Source organism: Balaenoptera acutorostrata, chromosome 10 (genome assembly GCF_949987535.1).
Source record: "Balaenoptera acutorostrata chromosome 10, mBalAcu1.1, whole genome shotgun sequence".
Lineage (NCBI taxonomy): Eukaryota > Metazoa > Chordata > Mammalia > Artiodactyla > Balaenopteridae > Balaenoptera > Balaenoptera acutorostrata.
Window position 1 is genome coordinate 62,793,512 of NC_080073.1, and position 27,425 is coordinate 62,820,936.

General features: G+C 42.8%; 2 protein-coding genes and 1 non-coding gene across 3 annotated transcripts in view; 1 reads left to right on the forward strand and 2 right to left on the reverse strand.

Annotated features, from left to right (window-relative positions):
- The window catches only part of BEND6 (BEN domain containing 6), a 51,309-nt gene extending 47,256 nt beyond the window's left edge, over nt 1-4,053 (reverse strand). The window contains exon 1 of the mRNA XM_007186970.2: nt 3,724-4,053. The gene's annotated coding sequence lies outside the window, so the exon portion shown is untranslated. The remainder of the gene's footprint in view (nt 1-3,723) is intronic.
- Nucleotides 462-592, reverse strand: LOC114238492 (small nucleolar RNA SNORA18). The gene has a single exon (XR_003623839.1). It is a non-coding gene; the product is annotated as a small nucleolar RNA SNORA18 (small nucleolar RNA).
- A 278-nt stretch (nt 4,054-4,331) lies between the features above and the next one.
- LOC103018155 (dystonin) overlaps nt 4,332-27,425 on the forward strand; it is a 489,012-nt gene continuing 465,918 nt past the window's right edge. The window contains 3 exon segments of the mRNA XM_057554087.1: nt 4,332-4,724; nt 4,726-4,753; nt 5,321-5,355. Coding sequence (XP_057410070.1) covers nt 4,620-4,724; nt 4,726-4,753; nt 5,321-5,355 — 168 coding nt within the window. The 5' untranslated portion in view covers nt 4,332-4,619.

Genomic DNA, 27,425 nt, shown 5'->3' on the forward strand with positions numbered 1-27,425 from the left:
ATAGGCAAAATTATTTCAGTCAATAAATTTTTAAGGAATTTCACATGTTCTGATTTTTTTCCACTGCCAATCACCTTTGTTCCTCCAAAGTCAGAACCTTCAAGATAAGGTCGCCCTTGCAAAAAGAAGTTTTGCTCAATCCACAGTTGTCATGTCAGTCCGTCCACAATCCTTTTAGTTGGGCTTCTTTGATCTCCAATGGAATATGGACAAACTTCAAAATTCCCCACCTGTAATCTTTGGGATCCAATTTCCTCAAGCAGTTTTCTTAGGACCATGTTTAGGGTCAGGAGATGGATCTGCCGGGTTCTGAATTTTAGATACCCTTTAAAAATGCATTAAGTTCAAATCATATTCACTCCTAAGCTGTCACACCCTAGAACAGTAGAGATCATTGGGATGTGCCAATACTTAAGATAAAAAAAGTTTGACTGTTTGGCTTTTCACAGTTCACTTGGCAGCTCTGTCTTGTAGTTCTTCCCCACAAATCTAACACATAGCTCTATGAGTAAAGGAAACCACATAGTTACTCTACGAGGCGTTTCCAGCAATGTAGGTTTACAGAAAAGGCCCCATTGGGATAGACCTCAACTGATACCAGTTCTTTCTACACTTTCTCTTCCATAGTCATTTCATCCACATCTGTGACTTCAACTATAATTGATGCGGGTGATTCCCATCTGTCTCTGGTTCTCAGTCTCCAGTCGTGTTTTCATGGTTAATTTCACACGGATGACCTTCTGACACCTCTGCCCCTCAGTGGCTCTGAAACTCAGTTTGTCACCTCTGCCTTCACAACTCTTCCTTCACCCGAGCCCAAAACTTGAGTCCTCTGCAATCCCTGCCTTTCCCTCAATTGGTCGCCACACAGCTTAGATGGATCCTTCTCTCCTTTTCTATATTTCTCCCTGACCCAAACATCAGGAATTTGTGCCGTAACTTCCTACCTCTAGGGAGGTACTGCAGAAGATGTTCCTGTCATGTTATTAAAGCCCCTTACTCTTATCTTTGGGAGCAGAATGACTCAGTGATGAGGGGCCTTGGGGAGGGCCTGGGGCCACCAGTGGGCAGGGCTGGTATATGAAAGGTCCCTTCTCACACACAGTCCTGCCTCTTGCTCACTTGTGCTGCAGGCCTCGTGGATTGGAGAGTGTCAGGCTCTTTTTAGCTTCTGGTCTTCAGGTGAGAAGTAGTACAGGTAGCGTTCTTTCCTGCTTTACTGTTGGGAAGGACTGTAATTCTTTAGCTGTGACTGGGCGGGGGTGCAGTTAGTGGAAAAGGAATAAGATGCCCCATTTTGGCTTTGAGCCTAAGCTACGCTCTTCAATCTGACTTCACCCTGAATAAGGTTAACATTGTAATTTCCTTTTGGTTCCTTGTGTGTGTTCTCAATTTGGTTGAGCATCTAAAGGGAAAAAGGGCTGCAGGGTGGACCATCTTCTACATACCAGATACCAAACTCTCTTAACTAATTTCCCCAACTCATTTGTCTCCTCTTGGGTGACAGTGCTAGCTCACTATCATAAAAAGTCAAAAAATTATATATACTTTCCTATCTTCATTTTTTCATTCTTTGGGATGAAAGATTTGGCCATGGACTTTCCTCCTCCACCCCTACGTCCAAACTTTAAATTTGTGAATTTGATATAATGTCAATTATTCTTTTTTAATGAAAATCTATCAGAAAGAAAAGGTATGAATTTTACTAAATTAACTTCCAAAAAGGATTGATTGGTTGATTTAATATTTATTGAATTCCACAACGCATTAGCATCACACAAACACACAGAAAGAAGCAATTAATAACATGCCATTATTTGGAGAAGGGAGTGATAAATTAGCAACAAACAAAGCAGAAAACAATGGAACCTAAATACTAAGTTCTCTCAACGATTTGGTTTGCTTATTATCATTATTAGTATCCTTGAGATAACTGATGCAAAGAACAGAAATGAACGCATCTAAAAAGAAATATCTATAATCCTACTGCAGGGCAGTTAAGTATTTGCCTGCCAAAAAAGATAAATGATGTTCTTGTGTGCACTTCAAACTTACAAACGGCTGCAGCAAGACTCAGAGTGATAACAATTGTGCTAAAGTCGTACCTCAGAAAATCATAATTGCTATTTAGTTGCTTTCTGTTGTTATAAATGCACAGTTTGGGGCAAATTGGTTATTATGCTGTATTTGCGGTCTTAGACATGTTTCAAGGATATTTAGGGCCATTTCAGCTCACTCACAAATTTTCCTCAATGAGAAGTATAAAGTAACGATGACCTTCCTCATTAGTTATTTCTCCCAATGTTTGCAAAAGGTTAATTCAGTTTTGTTGTTGTTTTAAATTACTCCACCAGGCCACTGTGAGGCAGTGCGGTACAGAATTCTTCGTTTCCTGTTGTGCCCCGCAGGGCAGGCTCCCAGGCTTCTCCTCAATAACCCCTGCACAGTGGATGGGAATGTGGTCTCCCACTGCAGTGGCTGCGGTATCAGGAAACCTTTGAGCTACCTGCACAAATGCAGTGCTACCTGTCAGCCCCAGAGCCAGGGACCTTGTAAGCCCATCCTGCAGGCACTCTGATTCACCATTCTCACTTTATACAGCATCTGCAAGCAAGGTCCACCTTCAAACCAGAACAACTGAATGAGATAATGCTTATTTTGTCGTAGGAAACAAGATGTACATAAAGAAAACTCAATCCATTGTTTCCCATGGTGATGAATCTGGCATTTAAGACATGCATTAGTCAATGCCTTTTTGAGTGTCCTTTAATGCTTACACGTGGTAATACGTTAAAGGCCTTAAGAACATCAATGGTTAAGCCTTTATGCAGAGCTGAATAGTGTATTTTGTATAGTTAGAAAACCACACTGATCTTGAGATCCTACAAGCAAATGACAAAATTAAGTATTGTCATCGATTTTTAAACTGCTTTCCGGAATTTTACAAAATACTTTATTAGGACACAATTTCTTCAGTCTCCGAAATATTCCAGAGTCCACCCTAGTAGTTAGTAGCAACTCCACAAATGCAATAATGGGTTACCTTGTCACTATAATTGCAGTTTCTCTACGCGAGCAAACAAAACAAGCAAAACCCAGCCCCGCACGGGAAAAGCCAGCACTGGCTCGGGAGCAGCAGAAGGCGACAGAGCACCGGCTGGCTGAGGTCACTGTCGCAATTGGTCCCGGCCAGGTGGCCCGGCGGCCGCAGGGACAGAGGCCACTGCAGCGCCCCCGCCGCGCCTCCCGCGTCCGCACTGCGCCAGCGGCCCCGGGAAAATCTCCAACTGCAGGATTCCTTTTGCTGATTACGAAGAAAGGGGAGGGGGCAAGAGGGAGAAAGGGAGTGTGTGCGTTTTGAGTGTGATAGATCACTACTTCCTCACTCGCCCTACAAAATCTCTCCTCAAAATATTTACAAGCCAATCTCCAACTTCCTCCATCTGCTGGTTCCTAAATCTGAAAGTGCCTCTCCCTCCAATTGCACTAAAGGAGGCAAGGTTTTAGGGTCAACATGGATACAAGAGGATGCAAAGTGCCCCCTTCTCAGCTGAGTGGCAGAGTTCAAGTCTGCAGACCCGAGCGCTCCGCCGGGGAGCGCGCCCAGTTCAGGGGGGACGGACGGGACGGGACCCCCGTTCCGGGGCACCCCGATTCCCAGGAAAGGCCCTGCCCGGGGCTCACGCTTCGGCGTGCAGGAACCCCCCGCAAGCAATAGCTCACCCGGCTGCATCCTCCGAAGCCCCAGCCTCGGGGTGGGGCGCGGGGAGGTGGGAGGCGGGGGCAGCACCGCCTGCAGGCTCTAGTCGGCGCCTCGCGGTCTCCCCCTGGCTCCGGGGCGCCCCCTGTCGCCAGGCTCCCCAGCGATCTGGGCACGGGAGGCTGGAGAGGTGGCAGCCCGGGCGTCCGGGAACGGAGGGGCGCCCGGCCCGTGCCCCCCGGACGGTGCGGACCGGCGGGCGGCCCCGCGGGAGGGCGCTGGGCGCTCAGGCCCGGGCGCAGCCCGCGGCCGCCGCCGGAGCCGCAGCAGCCATGTCCGCGCGCCCGCGCTGCCGCAGCCCGGCCGTGATGTCATCCGCTGAGTCCCCGCCGCGGCGCCCCACGCCCGCCCCCCGCGGGCCGCCGCGTCCCTGCCCCGCCCCACGTGCTCCCGGCTTCGGGGATGCAGAGGCCGGCGGTGGCTGTGGGACGATGCGCAGAGCCCGGGTGGCCGCGTTGGCGGCGGTGCTGCCCCTCCCCGCCCGCCGCGTCTCCGGCGGGGCTGCGCCCGGGGGCTGCGCACGGGTGGGGGCGGGGGCGCCCAGGGAGGGCGGGGTGGGCTACCCGCGGCCAAGTCCCTGCCAGGTCGCCGTCTGCTGAGTCATGGCCAGCGCTGCCCGCAGCCCGGGCTCATTCGCGTAGCGCGGCGGACGCGAGTGCGCAGCCATTGGGCCGGGCGCGGGGCCGCAAGCGTCGGGCATGACGCGCTGAGCCGCGCTCGCCCGTGCCCGCAGCTCAGCGTGCGCCCCGCGCGGGTGCCTGTGCCGCCGCCCTCCAGCCCCGCCGGCAGCCGCCCCCGCTTTGCCCCGCACCATGATTGCCGCCGCTTTCCTCGTCTTGCTGAGACCCTACAGCATCCAATGTGCCCTTTTCCTCTTGTTGCTTCTGCTAGGCACCATCGCCACCATCATCTTCTTCTGCTGCTGGCACCGCAGGCTCCAGAAGGGGAGGCATCCGATGAAATCGGTCTTTTCGGGTCGTTCAAGGAGCCGAGGTAAGACACCCCGCGACGGGCTTACTCGGGCCGGGAGGAACCTTTAAGCCGATTTGGAGAGGGAAGCGCGGCTCGCTCTCTTCCGCGCTGCCGCCTCTACCCCATCCGCGCCCGCTCCCCCAGCCCAGTGCGTTTCCGTGTTTAGCGTCCCTGTCCCCCTCCTCGGGTCTGCCGGATTGGGGTGACCGCGGCGAGGCAGAGCGCTGGGAGGTGGGGGGAACGTACCAGATGCTTGGTGTCAGTGTGCTTAAGCCCTGGGGATGGCTGGAGCGGAGTCCGGGCTGCGGCAGCCTCGTCCACCCCCACCCTCCGGCCGGCGCTGGAGCGTGGGGCATGGAGAGTTCGGGGCTCCCCAACTCCCCCAGAACTTTCCTTGAAACTTCTCGCGGAGAAATCACCTAGAGACCGATGGCCTAGTAACCAACCCTCCCTGCAGGCTGTCCCCACTGTATTAGAGGCGTCCGGAACGCGCCTCCCCGACCCTCGTCCCCCGGGTAAGTCGTCGGTGACTCGGCAGGTGAAGAACAAGGAGTTAATTGAAGTCTCGTTTTTCTTTTTTTCCCCCAGATGCTGTTTTGAGATCTCACCACTTTCGTTCCGAGGTAATTTATTTAGCGCGCACGCTCAAGGTCAGAAGAAGTTCTCTTTGCTGGGTACCAATATTAATCATATGGGTGTTCAGAAGCCAGTAGGGCGTTGAATGGCGAGCATGCTATCCCCAAGCCGAAAGGGACGTGTTTCCTTTTAAGTGGCTCCCCAGCATGAGTGCCCAGTGAACGGTTTTGGCAGATCTCTTGTGTCCTGGAGCCTCTGTGCTGGAAGGGGTGAGACAGCCCTTAAAAGCGGCCAGACCTTAGGAACTGAGCCTCGGGGTGGATCGCAGCTTCCTTGAGAATCTGTAAGTCGCCGGAAGCTTTCTGGGTGCAGTCAGCTGGCCGCGGCTGTTCACTTGGGTATCTAACCTCGCTGGGAGCTTTTAGGGAGCTGGTGCAGAGCAATTTGATCCATGTGCATTTCCCTTTAGACTTTCAAGTTTATATTCCTGTTCACCCAGAAAGAGCTCCGTGTTTTACTGGGGACGTCTGATGATTTTTGCAGAGCGATGGTGGTAGTGATCTGGCTTTACTAACAAAACGTGGACCATCCCTTCATAAACAGGCGACCTGGCCTCGCAGCAATTCAGTGGAACTGTTGTAGGACTAGTTCCGCTGGATATAGACCAAAACGAGAAACACAAGCTCTCCCTGACCCAGCATTTCTTGATGAATTTCTAGGCCAACCCCCCCACTTAATGCGAGATGATTTTCCCTCTTTCCCGCGAGTTTCACACAGCCAGGAGGTTGCTGGTAGCAATGCTTGATGCCATTTGCTCATTTTAGGAAAGACTTCATAGTTAGAAACGCTCCATTGACTTACCATTTACCTGAGAAGTTATTTCACATTTCATTTCAATAGTTAATCCAATGTTTTATTGCACCCTAGATGTTTGATTGGACTCTGGTTGCTTGAAAGCTTTTACTGCATTGCTATAACATCGTTATAATGCGGCACAATGAATAATTTTACATGGAGCCCCAGTGGGTGAGAACTCTTTACTCAATTTAGGACTGTAAAGAGAATAAAATAACCAGTCAGATAATCAGAGGTTCCATTGCTGCCTTTACACTAACTAGCTGTGTGGTGCTGGGAAACTCTCTCAACTTCTCAGCCCTTCAACTATAAAATAGGGCCAATAGTACCTTATAGGGCTGTAGGGGGAGGGCGGGGTTTACCAGTAATCATGTTAACAAAACCCCACTTAGTTCATAGTAGCTATTCAGTACTTGATAGGTATCATTACATTTTGTAAAATTGAATTAAAAATGTGTAAAAATAAAAGATCTGTCCACAAATCTTAGTCTTTATTAGATTAATTAATTCAAAGTTATGTGAAACAACATAAGCTGTGCCTGTTATGAACCAACACTTTTTGAACACCTGATTAATTTAATAGAGTAACCCATTTAGAGGTGACAAAAAATAAATCACAGTCAGGGTGCGACCACCAAAATTTAGGATTTTCATTTTACAAGGAGATCACCAGTCCAGTACATGTAAATGATAGAACCAGAATAAGAATCCTGTTATGGGTTGTTAGATTAGTCATCAAGTGTTTCAGCTAAAGCATACGCAGAAAAAATGAGATAGGTCTACATTTGTTTAGGTATCTGTCAGTTAAGCATTTGTCCTGAGCTTGCATTTGGTTAGGAAAGCTGGGAGTGATTGTTTAATGCCATAGCTCATTTCACAAGATTCCTGGTACAGGTTGACATCCTGTGTGTGCTTTGTATTTGCCTTGTCTGCTGGGCTGTGAACATCTTGACGGCATGGACCAAGTCTCTCTTGTTTAGGGCTATATCCCCACTGCCTGGTGTATAATGGGCTCTTAATAAATATTTATCAAATGAGTGAAAAATTCTCTATGAGTGCCAGTTCTCGTAACTGGGCAAATACAACTCAGAATTGGGCCAAAAAGAAAAATGCACATTCTCAGGACATTGCTCAGAATTCAGCATTTGCTGAATCCCAACTCTTATCTTTCTAGACTTTAAAACATTGCCCTGGAGTTTGTGTTAAAAAATGTAAATCACTAATTATAACAAAATGTATTTGGTTAGAATTTTTTTTCTCAGGAAGTTCAATGCAGTATTAGCTTCATTTGTTGATAAGCCCCCCATGTTCCTTTTCATACCAAGTCCCTGTGTTAAACTACTCAAAGAATGTCATTTTATAAGTGAAAATCGTGAGACTGTTCCATGAGAATGTCATATTTCATCATTGTTTCATGTTCGCCACAAATAAGACATTTTCCCTACGGAAAACAGAGGGGATTTTTTTTCCTTCTCCGTTTCTACCAAAATGCCATTTCCAGCAGGATTTTCTCCTTGAGAAATACCTCTGAAGTTTTTGGATTCTAGCGTGTTAGAAAATTAGAACTTTTGTCACATAATGGCTATTCTTCTTGTTGCTTTTTAGCAGTAGCTGCTGCAAAATAAGTATCAAAGAAAATGTTTTGATTTTCCTACAAGTTATAGTCCTGTCGAGTATTCTATTCCTCATCCCAATCTCAGTCAGTAGATAATTCACTCTCAGTATTTCCATAGCTGTTAAATGAGGAAAATGGGTTTAGGATCTGAGGACTTATTTTGAAATGTGAAAGAGCTTTGCGAAAGCCCTGGAACACATGAGGAAGTTCAGTTAGCTCTTGGCTGCTTTACTTGGCAGAGGATATTGCTTCTGCTTTCCACACGTCCAGGAAAGTCCAATTGGAGAGGAAATTTCAGGATGTTTCTTCCCAGGTAGGGAGAGAAATACTTCTCCAGGGGGGAAACCATGGCATCAGGACTCAGTGTGCTTTGGGGAAGTTCTGCAGCAGGAAAAAAAGCCACATATCTCATGTGAGGGGCTGCAGCTTTTTCCCCCTCACTAAGTGGATAATAAACACCTTTCTTCAACTCAGTTTCTTCCTCATGAAGCTAGAAATAAATGATTCAGAGATTTATGAGATGTTTGGGAACCATAACCACCAACAGCCCCTTTTTATTTTCATATACTTGCAAACTCATCTCTACTGGCTTAAGAGTTCTCTAAATTTTAATAATAGCATATGAGAATGTAAAATTATTAATCCACTCAGCAAGGGCTCAATCCCCAATTCTCTGACAGATAAAAGGCCCAGTTAGATAGCTGGAAATATGTGCTTTGTATATGAAAATAAAATACTTGTACCATATATATAGTAATAAACAATATATATAGTGATGAGAAGTGATTTCACATCGAGATGGGATGCAGTCTGGAAACCAAGTGTCCATTCTGGGTCTCTAAGAAGGATACTTTTCCTGGGGACTTAATAATGTTTGATGCTGTGACTTTACACAATGCTTAACTGTTACCCTAGATGCCTGTGGTGAAGATCAGACAGTGACAGTCCTGATTTTAAGGAAATCTCGGAAAGTGATATGGGTAATTGAGGTACCATTAGATTACAAGAAAGAACCTTGTGAGCCCTTCAGTAGAGTGCAGACAGTTACATATAATGCCCTTGGAGAATACCCAGCATGAACAGTGGTACATGATCCCTATTCATCAGCTCGGTGGAATAAGGGCAGCCTTGTTAGATATCAGCAGAGGCAGGAGGGTGTTTTGTGTCCATCAGGATTGAGTAAATATCTTCACTTCCTGTTTCAGGGAAAGGAACCAAAAGAGTTAACTCGAGTTAACTCAAGCGAGATAAGGACTCAGTAAGACAAGAACCCCCAGCTACATTTTGTCTGCTGCGTAGTGTTTAACTGTGTCACTCACAGCTCAAAGAATCATATGCCCAAAATTCTCAATGAAAGAGAGAGGCTAAGTGGAGTGAATTTTTAATGGCCATTTCTTACAAAGCTGAATAGGCAAATCCTTTAGGTTTTTCCAGTGATTTTCCACGTTATCGTAGATGAAAGGATGGTCCACACTGACCCTCTTGGCCTCATCATGTTTCCAGAGAATCCCTGCACCAAACCATGGAAAAATGGTCAGTGGAATACCCATAGTTCACAGCTTGTTGTGGAATTAACATCTATCATTAAGGGTTACTCAGTTTAGTGGATTAGAGAAATTGATAGTTTATTATTTAGCTCTCTTTTACAATTAGGTTATCTTTATAAATAAATTCTTTGCCTAGAGTTAAATTCTAGGTCTTAAGTTAGTTTATGCTAATTAAATCAGTCTTAAGTTGAATTCCACACATGATACAGGGTTCATTTTGTTTCATGCAATTATTTTAAAAACAAACATTAATTTTTTATCCTTTATGAGGTATGATATTAGAGGGTAGGAATAACAAAGGGTCTGAGGTGTAGTCCCTGCCTTGACGATGACTTCCAGGTCACTCCCAGTATCAGTGCTGAAATTTTATAGTTACTGGTTTCTTCTGTTCCAGTAACTGAACTGACATCCAACTATGAATCACAAATCTGATGGGAGCATCAGAGGCCAAGCTGTGCAAGTAAAGCCAGTACATTTGTGAAAAAGACAAATTCACCCCATTCACCAGAGTCACTACCACCATATAATTTACCCTTACTTCAGCTACGTGGCAACAAAGCAGAATGCTAAAAGCAAAAGAAGAAGAAGAAGAAAGAAAAAAACCTACTTTTTTCCCCCCATGCATCCAAACCTTTTAAATCCAGTCTAGATGAAAGTGGAAACAAAAGCTTTTTCGGAGAAGTCTGAAATCTTTGTCTAACCTCAGGGGTTAGGAATGACTCTTTTTGAGATTGCAGTTACAGCATAGAAACAGGCTAATAACAAGTATTGGTTTAATGAAAGGATTACAGGAATAAGAGTTCAAAGTCCTGGCTTTGGGTTCCAGCTCTGCCACTAACAAACTGTGCCGTCTTGGTCTAGTCTTTTAGGGTCTCTGAGATTCAGACTTGCAGTTTTCACTGGTAACATGAAGATGATCTCTGAATCTCCTTCATAGTAAACAGGCCCTGTTTCTGCTATGTGCAAAAAAGCATCATGGTAAAAAAGGCATCATGTAAAACGTGATTCCTTCTAGGAACTGAAGGCAGGTAAAGATAAAGATATGATTAGCATAAACACAAAGTAACAAATTATGTATAGAAAAGGAATGGTTGGAATACTTCTGATGACATGATTGCTTCTGGCTGGGGTGACCAGAGAAGCCTTCCAGGAGGAGGTGATATTTCTGCTGCAGCATGCAGGCTGAGTAGTACCTGGCTAGACAGACAGGGGCTCAGAGCAAACCCCCAGGCCAGCAGAACCGCTTAAGAATAGGCAACAATTAAGGAAACACACCTGTTTTCAGAGCTCAGAACACGCCAATATGATTAGAAGAAAGGGGTCTTGAGATCACATCAGGATGGAAATATAAGTAGGTGCCAGCTATAATAAAAAATAATTTTTGTGTACCACTTGACAGCTGACAAAGGCTTTGACAAAACATTATTTTATTTGAATGCCTTAGGAGGGCACCTGCTGTGAGCCCTCTCGAGAGAAGGAAAGACTTTTGATTTCTTTTCTAGTAACTACGGCCAAACAGCCTGATCACTCTTTTTTTCTCTGTCACGGAGAGTGGAGAGTTGTGGCCTCAGCTGCAGAGGCCTGGGACCATGATTGGCTGGGGGCCTTTCTGGTCACGCCGAAGCTGCACTCTTGCAGGGCATTGCATGTTTCAGGTCTAGTGCTCAAGCATCACTGGGTTATATTTGACCGCAGACACCATATGTCCAGGGGTTTGTGACAACCTGCTCCTGTGGTCATTACAACTCCTAATGCAAAGCATAATAAATTTGCAGGCAATTTATTATGTACAAGGCTATGTAATATATTACAGTTTTTAAAAGTATTTGAAATGTGTCTCTGCTTTTAAACTTCTTCCTTGAAGAAAATCCCTCTCCCATAATAATCTGAAAGTCTATTTCCTCCTCAAATCCTCAAGCCCTTCGCCCTCAGCCAGTGGCTTCTGTCTCCTAACTCACAGAGAACAACTTCTTGCCCCTACAAATTAAGTGGCATCTTAATCTTCCCTCCCAGCCCAAGGAAAACTTCATCTGTCCTCCCTATGGGTATTTTATGCTTACGCCATGAATTCCTTGTCTTCCTGTCTCTTGGGGGCTGTTCTGTGAGTCGTCCCCTCCTTTCTCTTCTGATGCCCCCTGTCTCCTGGCCCCTGTTTCTAACACATAAACATCATAGGTGCGTCCTTTTGAAAACAACGTAAACCTCCCTATACCACCAACTCTTCTCTTGTTAAGAAAAGTTCTCTGGAAAAGGTTCTTTATCTGCCACCTCCTATTCCTCGCCTCTCATTTACTCCTCAACTTAGTAAAATCTGGCTTCTGCTCTACGACTTGAAACCACTCACCCTTAGCTCAGTGTTGAGTTCTGAATTGTTACATCACATATTTCCGTCTTAGGTTTAATCGACTTATCTTGCATTGGACTTTGTTGGCCACTGATCCCTTCTTGAAACTCTCCCCCACCCCCCACCTTTTTTTTCTGGCCACGGCTGCCTCTATTCCTGCACTGGACCCTCTTCCTACTTAGATGTTGACATTCCCAACGTATTCCCTTGCTCATAATTTTTTAAGCAGCTTTATTGAGATATAATTCACATACTATACAGTTCACCCATTTAAAATGTACCATTCAGTGATTTTTAGTGTATTTACAACGTTGTGCAGCCATCACACAATTTAATTGAAAACATTTTCGTTACCCCCCAAAGAAACCCCACACCTGTTGGCAGTCACTCCCCATTCACCTCCCACCTCCACACCCCAACCCTAGGCAACCGCTAATCTAGTTTTGTCTTAGTAGATTTGCTGGGCCTTGTTTTTGCTCACCCTATTCAAACTTTACTTGTAGGATCTCACCATATTTCCTGTTTTAGTTCGTCCTCACAGAACGGTTACTCTGAAATCTCTATGTCAAATTCAGGCTACACTCTTGACCTCGAGATACAGAGAGTCAGCCCTTTTCCCTCCTTCTTACACGGATGCACCGCAGGTCTTAAACTGAACATCTGCCCCTGTTGTGGAGAGTGGTACAACCCTTACCTGTACCTCTGCAGTTGCCCAAACTAGAAGTCTAGAAGCTATGACAGACCCTTCCTTATCCATTCTGTCCTCTTTTACATATCTCTGGAGTCTGCCTTTCTTACCATCCTCCTGATGGTTACCTTGCTTCAGTCCCTGTAACAAGCCTCCAGACAAGTCTCCCTGACTCCCCACCCCCAGTCCATACACACTAATCTGATAAGGATCATTCTAAAATACAGATTAAGCCTTAAAACTTTTATTAGTCAGGGAGACATTCAGATTTAAGTGATCCCAACATAAGATGGGTTATTAATAATCAAGGATTTCTGTTCTCTCATGGCAAGAAGTCTAGACATGATGTAGGCTTTGCTGCAACAGCCCCACTGTGTCACTGCTGGGGTGATTGGGATAATCCTGGCCTTTCTCTCATGGTTGCAGGATGGCTGCACCATTCCAGACATTGTGCCCAAATTCAAGGAAGGAAGGAGGGGAAAAGGGAGACCCAGTCAAAGAAGGATATTCATCAGGAAATCAAACTCTTTGCCGGATGGAGGGCTTTCCAGTTAGATTTCTCCTTGCATTTCACTGGTCAGAACTGTGTCACAAAGCCGTCCCTCACTGCAAAGGAAGCTTGGGATATGAGCTTTCATTTTTCCTGGCTTTTGTGGTAGAGGTAGGCAGGGAGAAAGGGTTGGGTAAGCCATATTCCTTCCCTACTTAAAATCCTTCAGTGGCTTTCCACTTTCTTCCAGGTAGTAAAGTTTGACCTTCTTAATGTGACATCAGAGGGATCCCTATGCTGATGTCCTGGTGATGGTTACTCTCCAAGCAGACCATGACTTTTTGGATTATTGTTTTTGACCATGTTATTTCCAGCTAAGAAAGCCCTTCTTTGTTTTCCTTTTCTTTCTTTGGCCACTCACCCCTAACTAAAGCGGAAATACTCAGGCACGAAAGGCTAACTCTTGCTCTTCCTTCAAAACCCAGTTCATAGGTCATCTCCAGGAAACTTTCTTAGCTCCCTCCTCATAATAATGATAATAATTGAGTTTTTTTATTTGTCTCTCCTACAAGATTGTGCCTTGAAAGTAGTCTAACTAAATCCCTGGTTCTTAGCTCAGTGTCTGGTACAAAATAAAGCTCAGTAAATGTTTGCTGAAGGAATGAATATATTTGATGTTTTCTAAAGTCAGTTTAATTCTCAATTCTCATGGATTCTAACTTTCCAAATGTTCCTGTATCCTTCTTTTACTTAAAGGGAAAGAGACAGATTCTTTTCATTTTTTATTTCAGACATACTCACAGTTGCGCCTTAGTAAACATCCTGTGTTTACTTTGAAAATACGCAGATTCAGGCACTTTTTAAAATGAGTTGAAAATAATTCCTGACATTTTAATTTATTATTGAAGAGATTTTTATACCTCTTCAATAATATATAGGCAAATAGTATTAACAGAGATAAAGAAGGATGTTCCATAATGATAAAAAGACTATTCAGGAAAACATAATTATAGATGTGTATGTACAGAGCCTTAAAATGCATGGAGTAAACATTGTCAAAATTAAAGCGAGAAATAGACAATTTTGGAGTCATAGTTGATGATTTTAACATCCTTCTCTCAGTAATTGGTAGAATATCCATATAGAAAATCAGTAAAAATATAAGTGATCTTAATAACCCTATCAACTATCTTGACCTAATTGATATTTATAGAACGCCATACCCACTTGACTCGTTCCCAAAGACAGACTATATTCTAGGCCATAAATCAATTCACAATAAAATTAATTTAAATTTGAAAAGGTTGAAATCATATAGAGTATGATCATACTCTGATCATAACATAATCAGACTAGGAATCAATAACAATAATATCTCTAGGAAAACCTCACATATTTGGAAATTAAATAACATGCTTCAGAAAATTCATGCATCAAAAAAGAAACCACAAGGAATATTAAAAAATATTTTGAACTGAACGATAATGAAAACATAGTATCTCAAAATTGTGGGTTGCAGCCAAAGCAGAGCTCAGAGGAAAACATATAGCTTTAACTGCTTATATTAAAAAGAAAGGTCTAAAATCTAACAAACTTTCAACTTTAAGAAGCTAGGGGATAAAAAAGGAAAAGTAAATGCAAAATAAGCAGAAGGAAGGAGATAATAAAAATAAGAGTAGACATTGATGAAATAGAGAAAAGACATACAATAGAGAAAATTAACAAAGCCAAGGTTGGTTTTTTAAAATTATTTTTTAATTGAAGCATAATTAATCTACAATGTTGTGTTAGTTTCAGGTGTACAGCAAATTGATACAGTTATATATACATGTATATTCTTTTTCAGATTCTTTCCCATTATAGGTTATTACAAGATATTGAATATAGGTCCCTGTGCTATACAGTAGGTCCTTGTTGTTTATCTGTTTCATATATAATAGTGTGTATATATTAAAGTTGGTTTTTTGAAAAGGTCAACAAAGTTTACAAATATCAGGCTAGACTGATCGAGGCAAAAAAACACAAATCACTGGTATGACACATGGAAGAGAGGTTATAACTACAGAACCCACAGACATTAAAAGGAAAAGAGAATATTCTGTACAACTTTATGCTAAGAAATTTGACAACTTAGATGAAATGGACAAGTATGTACCTATAGGTATCTAATTATCCACTCATCTGACCTGTGCATATTTCATCATGTATTAGAACTGCTCTAACTCCCAGATCTTGAGTTCTGAAATATCTCTCTTTGACCACATACCTGCCTGTCTATGCATCTCATCGTGAGCTCTTAATGAGTTTCTTGCTTCCCTAGGTTTCAGCCTGTCAGCACTTTCTGATTTAACTTCACTTCCCTTTCTGCTCAGTAGAGACCCTTAATCAACTCTACAGAGAAACTTTCACTGTTATTCTCACTTTGCTCATGCGGTTAGTACCTCTGCCACAATGACTTTGACAATTACTAGATCTGAGTCAATCTCTTTGACTGCTTTTCTATTCTTGTGCCTAGGAGGCCTGTCATTACTGGACAACTTCACAAAACCTAGCCATTTCTTTCATTATGTAATCCAGCAGTCATGTCTGTCCTTGAGTGTATCAGCTAGCTTCTGCTTTGTAACAGCAAACAACAACAGTTCAAATGTGAACTATTTAGCTCACAATTCTGGGGATTGGCCATTTGGGCTGTGCCCAGCTGGGCAGTGGTTCTGGTCTGAGTCAGGCTTGGCTTATCACAGCCAGCCCTCAGTCATGCGTTGTTGGTCATGCGTGAGTCGGCCTTCTGGCTGACTCACAGTTTGCCTCTACATGGTCTGTCCTCTTCCATCAAGCCAACCCAGGTTGGTTCACATGCAGTTAGATTCAGGTTCCAGTAGCAGCAAGAGTGGAAGTGCACTAGGCCTGTTGAGGTCTAGGCTCTCAACTCATAGATGGCCTCTGCTCACACGTTGTTTTGGGGAGTGGGGGAAATAGAGTCCTGATGGGAGAAGCTAAATAGTGTTGTGGCCACTTTTGCAATTTTGTAGCTAATCTTTTGATTTATGTTTAAATTGCTGCTGTCTACTATCTCTAAAGCACTCACTTTAAGCTTTTTCTATCGTTTTCCCTGGGCAGTCTTTTCTAATACCTTCGCTTACATCTGTATAAAAATTACGTCCACCTGAAATTTTTAAGCCTAACCATTTCAACAATTTTGGGGGCTTTACTTTCCAGTTTTAGAATATTTTCCATCACCCCAGAAAGATTTCTCATGCCTCTTTGCCACTGATCCCTGTTCCTACCCCTAACCTGCAAAACCATGAATCTGCTTTTGGTATCTGTGGATTTGCCTTTTCTGGACATTGTATATAAGTGGAATCATATAATAGGTAGTCTTTTGCATCTGGCTTCTTTCATGCATGTTAATGTTTTCTAGGTTCATCCATGTTGTAGCATGTATCAATAGTTTGTTCATTTTTATTGCTAAATAGTACTTTATTCTATGAGTATACCACACTTCATTTATCCATTCACCAGTTGGTGGACATTGGATTTTTCCCCAATTTTTAGCTATTATAAATAATGCTGCTGTGAATATTTGCTTGAAATCTTTGTGTGGACATTTCTGTTTATATTGGGCAGATACCTAGGAGTAGAATTCCTAGCTTGTATGGTAAATATGTGTTTAATTTTTTGAGGAAATTGTCAAACTGTTTTCCAAAGTGGCTGTTCAATTTAACATTCTCAACAGCAGTGTATGAGGATTCCAGTTTCTCCACATCCTTGACAATACTTGTTATTGTCTTTTTGATCATAGCTCTTCTAGTGGGTCTGAAGTGGTATCGCTTTAGTTTTCATTTGCATTTCCCTAATGACTAATGATTTTTAGCATTTTTTTGTGTGCTTGTTAGCAGTTCAGAGATCTTCCTTAGTGAAATGTTCGAATCTTTGCCCATTTTTATTTTATTTTATTTTTTACTTTATTGAAATACTGAGTTTAGTTCACATGTATATTTTTGTCTCCCAACCATTTTAATTTGTCTGATCACCATTACTACTATGTCCTATCACAACATTCTGTACCTTCTTAAAACTGAGCAAATGGTAGAGTTCCATCTTTAAAAACGAAACGGGCATTTTGGACAATACATTTGTTACAGAAACGAAATAAGATGGAAAGTTCTAGCAAACTAAATTATCTTCTTAAAGAAATTTCCTCCACTGCAGGAAATCTTGAATAGCCTCCTGGCCAGTCAGCTGGAGCAATTCTTCACATAATTGATGATTTTAATTTAAAATTTAAGTATTCAAATTCTTTATATATACCTATTAAGATTTTCTATTTTTTCTTGAGTCAGTTTGATAATTTGTGTCTTTCTAGAAATTTGTTCATTTTATCTAAATTGTCTAATTTGTTGGCCTAATAGTATTCTCTTTTGCTCCTTTTAATTTCTGTAGGGTTGGTAGTACTTTTGTTGGTTCCTTTTGTGTTCATCCAGCCAGAAAGTTGGGGTTTGCTCTCCTGTTCCGTTGCATACTTCTGTGACTATGCTTGTGTCCAGGGCCAAGTGGCAGAAAGAGAGAGAAAGAATACAGTGCGAGTTTGTCCTAGTTTCTTGGGTTCAGAAAGGAAGGTTTCCTTCCTGAGAGTTTTATTTTCTCCTCCTTTGGGATTTCTAATGTTACTGCTCATGGGATTGCTTGAAAGCTGAGGCTTAAGAGAACTCAGAGAAGAAAAAGATGGGGGATTTCTGCACTCTGAGTCTTAAGAATTCTCTTCTTCACTCCTCAAGCCAGAATGAGGGGACTTTTCCTGGAGCTGTCTCTGCCTCAGCTCAGTACCCAACTCTGGGTTTCAGGCTGCGCTGCTGGCTTGCATTCAGTCTGGGGGATACTGGAGAGCAAACATGACAAACTCATCACTGGTTTGGTGGTACTTCGAATTCTGGCCTTTTTACTTCAAGCCTCTCACTACTCTTTGCTTTTCAGGATCCTCAGAAGCTACTCAGTGCATTCTGTCCAGGTGTACAGCCATGCTCAGTGGGAGGCATGTGCTTGTTCTAATTTTTTGTAACCAGAACCAGTCTGATTTTTAAAAATATATTTATTTATTTATTTATTTATGGCTGCGCCGGGTCTTACGGCACACAGGATCTTTGTTGAGGCATGTGGGATCTTTTTTAGTTGTGGCATGTGGGCTCATAGTTGCGGCATGCGGGCTTATAGTTGCAACACGTGGGATGTAGTTCCCCGACCAGGGATCGAACCTGGGCCCCCTGCATTGGGAGTGCGGAGTCTTACCCACTGGACCACCAGGGAAGTCCCAGAACCAGTCTGTTTTTAATTAGTCTATCCACCCTCCACCTTAAGCCAGTTGCTTTCCTTCTTTTATTATTTAGTTTTTGGAAAATCTCATAGCATTTTGCCATCTAGTTAAGATGATGTTGGCAGAGATGTGTATTGCTACATATAACTCATGCAGTACTGAAGAGTCCCCCTATTTCATTATTATGCAGAATTTTTAGGAATCTGAGTTCAATACATTGTCATTTGAAAACAATTTCTTTTCTTTTTGTTCAGTCTCATCATTCTCCAGATTTTCTGGATTTCCCACTAATTCTTGAAAACCAAGTAGATTGCGATACCTGCAGATTTTATTTACAAAGAGAATAGAACTTTCACATTAAGAAGTAATTTAGCAGGGACTTCCCTGGTGGCGCAGTGGTTAAGAATCCACCTGCCAATGCAGGGGACACGGGTTCGAGCCCTGGTCCGGGAAGATCCCGCATGCCAAGGAGCAACTAAGCCCATGCACCACAACTACTGAGCCTGTGCTCATGAGCCCGCGTGCCACAACTACTGAAGCCTGTGTGCCTAGTGCCTGTGCTCTGCAACAAGAGAAGCCACTGCAATGAGAAGCCCATGCACGGCAACGAAGAGCAGCCCCCACTCGCCGCAACTAGAGAAAGCCCACCTGCAGCCAGGAAGACCCAATGCAGCCAAAAATAAATAAATAAAATAAATTTATTTAAAAAAAAAAAAGAAGTAATTTAGCAATAGAATGTTAAGTTTCAATAACTAACTGACCAGCTCTGGAAAATCAAATCCCTGACCTGACCCACTCTGTAGTGGCTGCAGCGAGGAGGCAGCAGGCCTCTGCGAGCATTTCCAGCAGATCTAGATTGTAACTCTCTTGTTTTGAAAGCTGCTGTAGGGCGTCCCGAAGGAATTACAGATATATTTAGGAAGATTTGGTGAGATTGTCCAACTTTTTTATTTTTAAGTGAGTAGTCACAAATAGAAACTTAAAATTTTAAAAAATAAAATAATAATAATGAGGTCTAACTAATTTCTACTGTTCTGAAGTCTTTCTACAGGATCTTAACTCTTGGTGGGCATTCTGAGAATCTGATGAAAGCTCTGGTCCACATCACCAGAAAAATTAGAGCTACATAGACGTATACTTTCTCACATACTTTCAGGTGCCTTCAGGGGCCCTCTTCATGCTCATCTGTGGATCCTAGGGCAGAGGTAGACCCCAGTTAAGAACTCCTGCAGTGAACTGACCATATATCCTTGCCTAGTTAGGGTCGCCCTGGGCAGTGCCTCGGCAGGGCGGATTGAGCTCAGGTGTGAGATGTGGTAGAAAACCTCCTGTAAATTACCCGTGATACTTGGAGAAATAGTAATTCACAAAGTTGTCCCCAGTCTACAACTTGAAATGCCAGCTCAGATCTTTTTCCTGCAGCCAGGAGGTAGGAGGTGCCCTTCAGGCTGATGCGATTGCTCCAAGTTTGTTTGTTTGTTTGTTTGAACTGAAGAAGTGCGTGTTCAGGAATATATGGGGCTACAGAAGCTCCCTGGGGAGATGTTTCTCAGCACCCCCTTCATCATGCTGCAGTGATAGGGCTGCGTGAGAGGTATAGTGGGGAGGGTCCTGACCACACAGAGAGGTGGTAGGGAAGGTCCTGACTTAGGCTTTGAAGACCTGCGGTCAAGCCTGTTCCTTAGCTCACCTTGTGGGTAAGTCACTTATTATTGCTGAGATTCCCTTTCTCTTTTGGTAAACTAGAGATAGCAATGCCTGATCTTTTTTTACAATTTTATTTGTTTATTTATTTTTGGCCTTGCCTCGTAGCATGTGGGATCTTAGTTCCCCAAACAAGGATCAAACCCCTACCCCCTGCATTGGAAGCGTGGAGTCTTAGCCACTGGACCACCGGGGAAATCCCTCTATCTTTTAACAGGACCTGTGAGAATCAATGACAGTAATATATGTGATTTTTAAAATACCTAAGCCACTCAAATGGAAAGATAAAGGGATGCATAGCATAATAGCTATGACAGAATGGCACCTTTATTCACCACGCATTTATTTACCCCATTAGATGATAGTAAATACCTGTCATCTAATACCACAGGGCATATTTAATTTCCCTGTGCTCCTGGTTGGGAAAATGGCCCTTCTATCTCTCAGATACTTTTTAGAATCTCTTCATTGTATATAGAAGACAGAATAAAAGGAAGTTTGGTGATACAGAATGAGGAAGTCAAATGATTTGTATGACATTTAGGTTGGAAAGATCAGTAATTGAGTAGTTTATATTAGTTTTTAAAATGATAGTCAAAGGGAGCAGGATGATTTTAGGCTCTTCTGAAAATAGTGAGATCTCATCCTGCTCCACATCCTGTGCTGGAGATGACCTAGTTATGGGGAATGATAATAGCTCCCATTTTCTGAGAGTGTGCTTATCTTTATAGATGTTCTATCTCATTTAATCAGCCCTTGCCCAGTGACTCCCAAAGCTGAAATCCCAGCCCTGGCTCTTTTACCTGCAGAGCCCATGCTCATAGCTACCGAGAAACAGGAAAGTGGGGCTGAATTACAATGAGCTGAACTGGCATTTGCCCTTCCTAAGGTTCATAGGGATCAGTGTTAATTCACAGCCTTTAACCTTGAAAACTGAGAATAACCTTTGAGCTTGCTCTTCAGGACTTAGAGATAGTGGTAATTGCCATCTGAAAGCAGGGTGGGGACTCAGATAGAAGCAAGTTTTTTTTTTTATTAATTAAAATTAATTAATTAATTAAATTTTGGCTGTGTTAGGTCTTCATTGCTGCGTGGGCTTCTCATTGCGGTGGCTTCTCTTGTTGTGGAGCAGGGGCTGTAGGTGCGCGGGCTTCGGTAGTTGCAGTACACGGGCTCAGTAGTTGTGGCTCACGGGCTCTAGAGCGCAGGCTCAGTAGTTGTGGTGCACGGGCTTAGTTGCTCTGTGGCATGTGGGATCTTCCCGGACCAGGGCTTGAACCCGTGTCCCCTGCATTGGAACGTGGATTCTTAACCACTGCGCCACCAGGCAAGTCCTGGAAGCAAGTTTTAACTTAAAGAGGTAAGGTTCTCTGAGCTCCACTTTTTAATTTTTGAAATCCTCAAAGAAATGAATTTCCATTATTTAATCTATTTTCTGAGAGCTTTTTTTCCAACATATTGGAATTTACATTTCTGAGTTATAAGATATAGAGCAATAAGATTATAACAACATGCAAATACAGTGCATTTTCTCCATTATTGTTAGAAAGAAAAATGTGCTGGTGTTTCCACAGATGCCGTCAGTGTATTTGTTAGGCTGAATTCCCCCTCATTCTGGCTCTGCTGGTTACATTACCGACGTGGCAGAACAGAAGAAAGCAAAGGCTGAATTTTAAGTAACATTCCTAGTTGTTTAGACTCTCTTAAAAATATTCGGAATACCTAGCTATATGTCTGAGTCATCTGCTGTACTGGGTGGGAGGTAAAATTGGGAAATTTTGGCTGGCTACTGCTGTGTTACAATTTCTCTAGAAACCTCAAGAAAATAATGGACTCAAGCATGCCTCGAGCTTTTCTTGGAGAAACTATGGCAACGGGCCTTTTAATTAAAGCTGAAGTAGTGTGTGTAGCTTAGGAAAACAGAGATGCTGCCAACTGATAGGGAGAGTGTACAGGAATAATCCAGACAACTAAAAAAAAATTCATCTTAAATCTGTTTGGTAATTCTTTGTTCTCTATATTGTTCAAAGAAATGGTAGGAAACTTTTTTACTGGATGTCAGTATTTGACTTTGGAAATGTTATATATATATATATTTAAGAGAATGTAGTTTCCTGATCATGTTTTTTAAGATGAATTTATATTTCCTGAGTACACATTAACTGACAGATGGAAGGCCAGCCCGGAGGGCAGCCAGCCTAGGGTGGTCACAGAATGGATGCTATTTCCATTTTGATAACGGAGGTTGTTTACATGCCCCAGTGGAATGCACTGGTGGGTGGAATCTCAGCAAATTAGTAAACTGTTCCCCTCTTGAGCTGAACCGTTGACAGCCCACATGCTAGAATTTATAAACTCAGAGCATACCAAACAGTAATTTAAAAAAACAGAAACTAAATGGCAAAGCAAGAGTTGCCATTTTTCTCAGATCAAAATCTGTGTTGTGCTAGCTAACATGCCCCCCTGCCCCAGTGATGGAGAGATTTGATCACCCTCTTTGCCAGAAAGAATTTGACTTTATGCCTATTGTTTTGGTGCTTCCACTCACTTTTAAGAATGTACCTGGGGCTTCCCTGGTGGCGCAGTGGTTAAGAATCCGCCTGCCAATGCAGGGCACGGGTTCGAGCCCTGGTCCGGGAAGATCCCACATGCCACGGAGCAACTAAGCCCGTGCGCCACAACTACGGGGCCTGCACTCTAGAGCCTGTGAGTCACAACTACTGAGCCCGCGTGCCACAACTACTGAAGCCCGCGTGCCTAGAGCCCATGCTCCACAACAAGAGAAGCCACCGCAATGAGAAGCCCACGCACTGCAACGAAGAGTAGCCCCTGCTTACCGCAACTAGAGAAAGCCCGCGTGCAGCAATGAAGACCCAACACAGCCAAAAAATAAAAATAAATTAAAAAAAAAAAAAAAAAGAATGTACCTGTTTGGAAGATAAATTGTGTAGTCACCTGATAAGGGCAGTAGCTGGAGATGTGAGGAGCATCTGATGAAATACAATGTCGTGGTGACAAACTTAAAGCTGGGGACAGGGAAGGAACCGGCTCTTACAACAGTCTGTTATCTGGTCTCCTTGCCTCTGGTTCCTGTCCGCCTCTTGCTCTACTGTTGGCAGAATTAGTTACCTGTAGTCAGATCTGACTTCCCACACTGTCTGCCTGCGAGATTAGTAACTTTTCTGCAGCCTCAGCTCCAACCACCTCCAACGGGTGCGTACCCTAAACTCAGACAAGGCTCAGCTGCCCCATGTTCACTGTCCTGTGTTTTCATACTGTTGCCAGTGCTGGAATTCTACTCTTTTTTTGTGTGTGTGTGGTAATTCCTACTCCTACTTCAAAAGGAGGATTAAACATCGCCTCTTTCCTCCGTTTATCTCACAATCCTCCTTTAATCCTCCTGAACATCTCCCTCCGGGACCAGATGAGGACACCAGGTGTGGGGACTGACACATCTGTCTTCCCAAGGCAGGTACTGTGTACTTTTCATCTTGTTTCTCCATAGCCTTGTGTGGCATTTGGCGTGTGATGGGTCCTTACTCACTGTGTGTTGAATACTTGATGTTCGGTAAATGTTTGATGAAACGATGAATGGGATTAAGTGGGTGAAATAGTTGGAGTCACTAGGGCATATGTGAGAAAACACAAAGTATTTGAAGTTTGGTTCTGTTTTCCCTCCTCTTCCTCATCCTCCTGCTCCTCTGGGTACCACTGCTCTCAGGCTGTTTTTTGGTTTCCCAGAGCACTTTCCTCCGGGTCTAATAGGCTTGCCCTACCCCAAGTGCCCCTGATCTCCTACAACACCCTTTCCTCCCCAGACTTCTACCTTCAACTTCAGTCAGACTGCCATTTCCGTACTGAAGAATGCAGCTAGACATAATTAGAGGATAATCACGTCAACCTAATTCATTCCACGTTATAAAAGACTGACAGGGAGGCCCCAGGAAGTGTCTGAAATTTGGATTTAACAATACACGGGATTGCTTGTCTGTTCAGATTTCTGACTGAGTAGATTACCTTCCCTTTCATGCAGTATATTAATGCCCTCTCTACACAGGTTTTTATGCCAGGATTTTGGATTATGTTATTCAGTCATGACAAAGGAATATTTTGAGAGCTGCCTTGCCTGTGACCCATTTCAGTAAAATTACTGCCTTTGTTCAGCAGCATTTGTGCAAAAATTTGAATACTTTTTTGCATCTTTTTTTTTTACATAAATGACTGAACATTGGAAAAATGACTGCTGATGCTGGTGTTGGGATATTAAATCTCATACAGCTAATGCACTTCGGACAGAGACGTACAAAATCATCAGGTGAGGCAAGAGAGTCAATTCTTAGCCTCAAATGTCTGCTCATGGAATTGAAGGCCATCTATAGTCTTTTATTACATAGGAAAAAAAAGCCAAAGCAAGGGACCTTTCTGGAATTCTGGAACTCTGTCCTTGAAGGTTGTGTGTAAAGGGGGAGCTATTACTATGGATTTTTTATCTTATATTTTAGTTTCTGGGCCTCCAACCTAAATATCTCTTATGTGACTTCCACACATTTCATTTCTTCTGTGCTTTCACAAACACATTTTGTACAGAGGAGGGGCTTCCTGTAAAAGGTAAGGAAGATGTGCCCGGGTTTCCTTTAAGCTGCCCCCTCTTGGATGTTATTAACTCTTGGTTTAAACCCTTCTAACAGCTGGAATCTCGCCAGTACATTTGCTACAACTAATTTAGTAGATCCCAAGGTCAGGGCCCTGTAAGCCAGGCTGTGGCATATGCCCTGGGTTGGGTACTGGCACCCACAAGAGGAGGCCAGAGGCTCTGCAAACTATCACCACTTTCCTTACCTGTTTTCCTTACCCATCTGGGAACCACCAGAGCCTAGAGGACAGCTTACTCTGGACCATTGGCTCTGAAGGGCTCAGTCTAACCAGAAGAGTGAACCCAGCTGACCAAGAGAGGCCTTCCATCAGAAACCTTGGAATAAAATCAAGTTGAATAAGACCTGCCCCTACCTTTGAGGAGCTCTCTTTTTCTTCTTCTTCTTCTTTTTTTTTAAATCTCACAGTGGTGTGTAAGCCGATGAGAAATTTGTCATTCATTGAAGTTAGTGTGAATGCTTCCTTTCTTCTCTTCTTTGGCTATACCTGCATTTACCCAAGTTTCTGTGTCTTGGGTGCAGAGTCAAAGTGTAAACTGGGATTATTGTGTGTGTGTTTGTTTTTTCTGGCTCTACATGTAAGATTTTCATAATGGGATTGGGGGAGTGGAGAAAGGTAACAGGAAAAACTTTTTGTGTGCTGGTGTCTCTTCCCTGTGGAATTAAAGATTTAGTTTGGTAGCATTTGCTGTTACTGTTTATTTTAATATTATTTTAATTTTTGCATAGGTATTCAAATATTCAGTAGTCAAAAATTAGAACATATAAAAATATATCAGTGAGAATTCTTTATCTCATTCTTGTTCCTCACTTTTTAGGAAATTTAGATAACCACTCTTCTTAGTTTCTTGTGAATCTTCTCATTATTTATTTTTCTATATATGAGGAAGTAGAAATTCATTTTATTTTTCTCTTATATGAATAGTAACTGTGTATGCTATTTGCATCTTGTTTTACTCAGTGCACCTAGCTGAATTCCATTAGGAGTATTCTATTTCTTTTTATGGCAACATAGTATTCCATTAGATGCAAGCATATAAGGCAATTAACCATCCTCCTGTTACTGACACTTGGAAATTTTCTAATCATTCATTGTTATAAACAATGCTTAAATGTAAAACCTTAGTCATTTCACATGTGTGCAAATATTATCTGTAGGATGAACTCTCAGAAGGAGAATTATGGGGTCAAAAATTATATATTTCCATTTTGATAAATGTTACCATACGGCCCTCCATAATGGTCTGTTTTAATTATTGAGGCTTCATAACATGTTGTAGTCCTCTCTTATTAAAATACACTTTTGCTTTGCTATTCTTTTGAATGATTTCTTTCTTGCAGGTTGTCTAATTCTAAGGAAAAAAATAGTATTTTTATTTGAGACCACATTAAATGGGAATTTTGCTAAAGGAGAGTGGAATCTTTATCATTTTGAGTTTTCCTGCCTAAAAACTGGTATCCTTTTCTATTAGTTCAATTCTTCTTTTGTGGAGGAGTGTTTTTCATGTAGTTCTTTCACAGTTTTGGTTAAGATTATTTCTAGTATTTTATCTTTTTGGTTGTGGTTAAAAGTGAGTCTTTCTTTTCCATTATATCTTCTATTTGTAGTTCTGTACTAACTGTTGCTTTCATTATCTTAATCTTGTAATCTTCTAACGTACGTCATTATTTCATGGTTTGTAGTACTTCTCCGTGGAGTCCCTTTGGGTTTTCCAGGTATAAAACACATCGTCTGAGACTAGAGATTATTGTACATCCTCCTTTCCAACTTTCACATTTCTTATTCATTTCACTTGTATGTTTGCATTGGCTAGGACATCGCACAAGATGTTAAGTAATAGTAATAAGAGTAGGTATCCTTTTCCTGTTCCTGACTTTATGAGAATGTTCCTGGGGTTTCCCTGTGAAGCTTTTGGGTTGAGATAAATACATTTTATCATGCTTCAGAAGTATCCCTCTGTGCTGGTTTACCCTTGGCCTCCTGGCTTCACCTCGTCCTTGTATACTGTACTCTGGTGTGGAGCTGGGGCTCTGTAGACCACATTTTCCAGATGCCTGTGAGAGCTTCTTCCTAATGGGATCTGTCATTAGGAGGGAGGAACACTTCCTGCCTCCTCTGCTCCAGGCAGAGGTGCCCAGTAGAGGCTGTCAGCACAGCCTCCAGCTTTTTCTCTAGACTTTGAGAACCAGCCTCACCTCTGCTCATAGGTACAGCAGACAGGCTGTGTCCCTCCCCGGAGGTGTGAGCCCTCCTCTGAGCCCCTGAGGGGCTGACAGCACCTGAGCAGTGGGCTCTTCTCACAGGTCCGAGCTCCAGCTTTGTGGGGCCTCTCCTCTGAGCCCCGACATTCTTGTAACTGGATTGCTTCCCCTCCCTCCAGCTCAATGGGTGTTAGCGGCTTCCTGCATTTGTGATCGCTAGGTTAACGTTCTACTGTTCCAGTCTTCTAGCACCTGTTTCACCAATTCCCTTTATTTAATCCCCTCTTTTGAAATACTTTCTGCTTTCCTGAAAGCACCCAGTCTGATGGCTCATCTGTTCCTGTTTTATTGAATGTTTTTATCAAGATTGTTTCCTGAAATTTTTTCCCCAATGCTTTCTCTGTGCCAATGGAGGTGATTGTGTGTGTGCTTTTTTCTTTAGACCCGTGAAATATAATAATGGATTTTCTAATGCTGGACTTTTCTTGAATTACTGTAATAAATCTCCCTTCATCATGTTGTATTTGTCTCATGGGCTCCTGATTCTACCAGCTGATATTTTCCTTAAGATTTTTGCATTAACATTTGTATATGAGACTGGTCTGAAGTTTTCTCTTTTTGGGTGGTCTGTGTCAGGTTTTCATTTCAATGCTGTTATTTGCTTTGTAAACATTTGGGGTTTCCCATGTTTTTTCTAAGCTCTGGAACCATT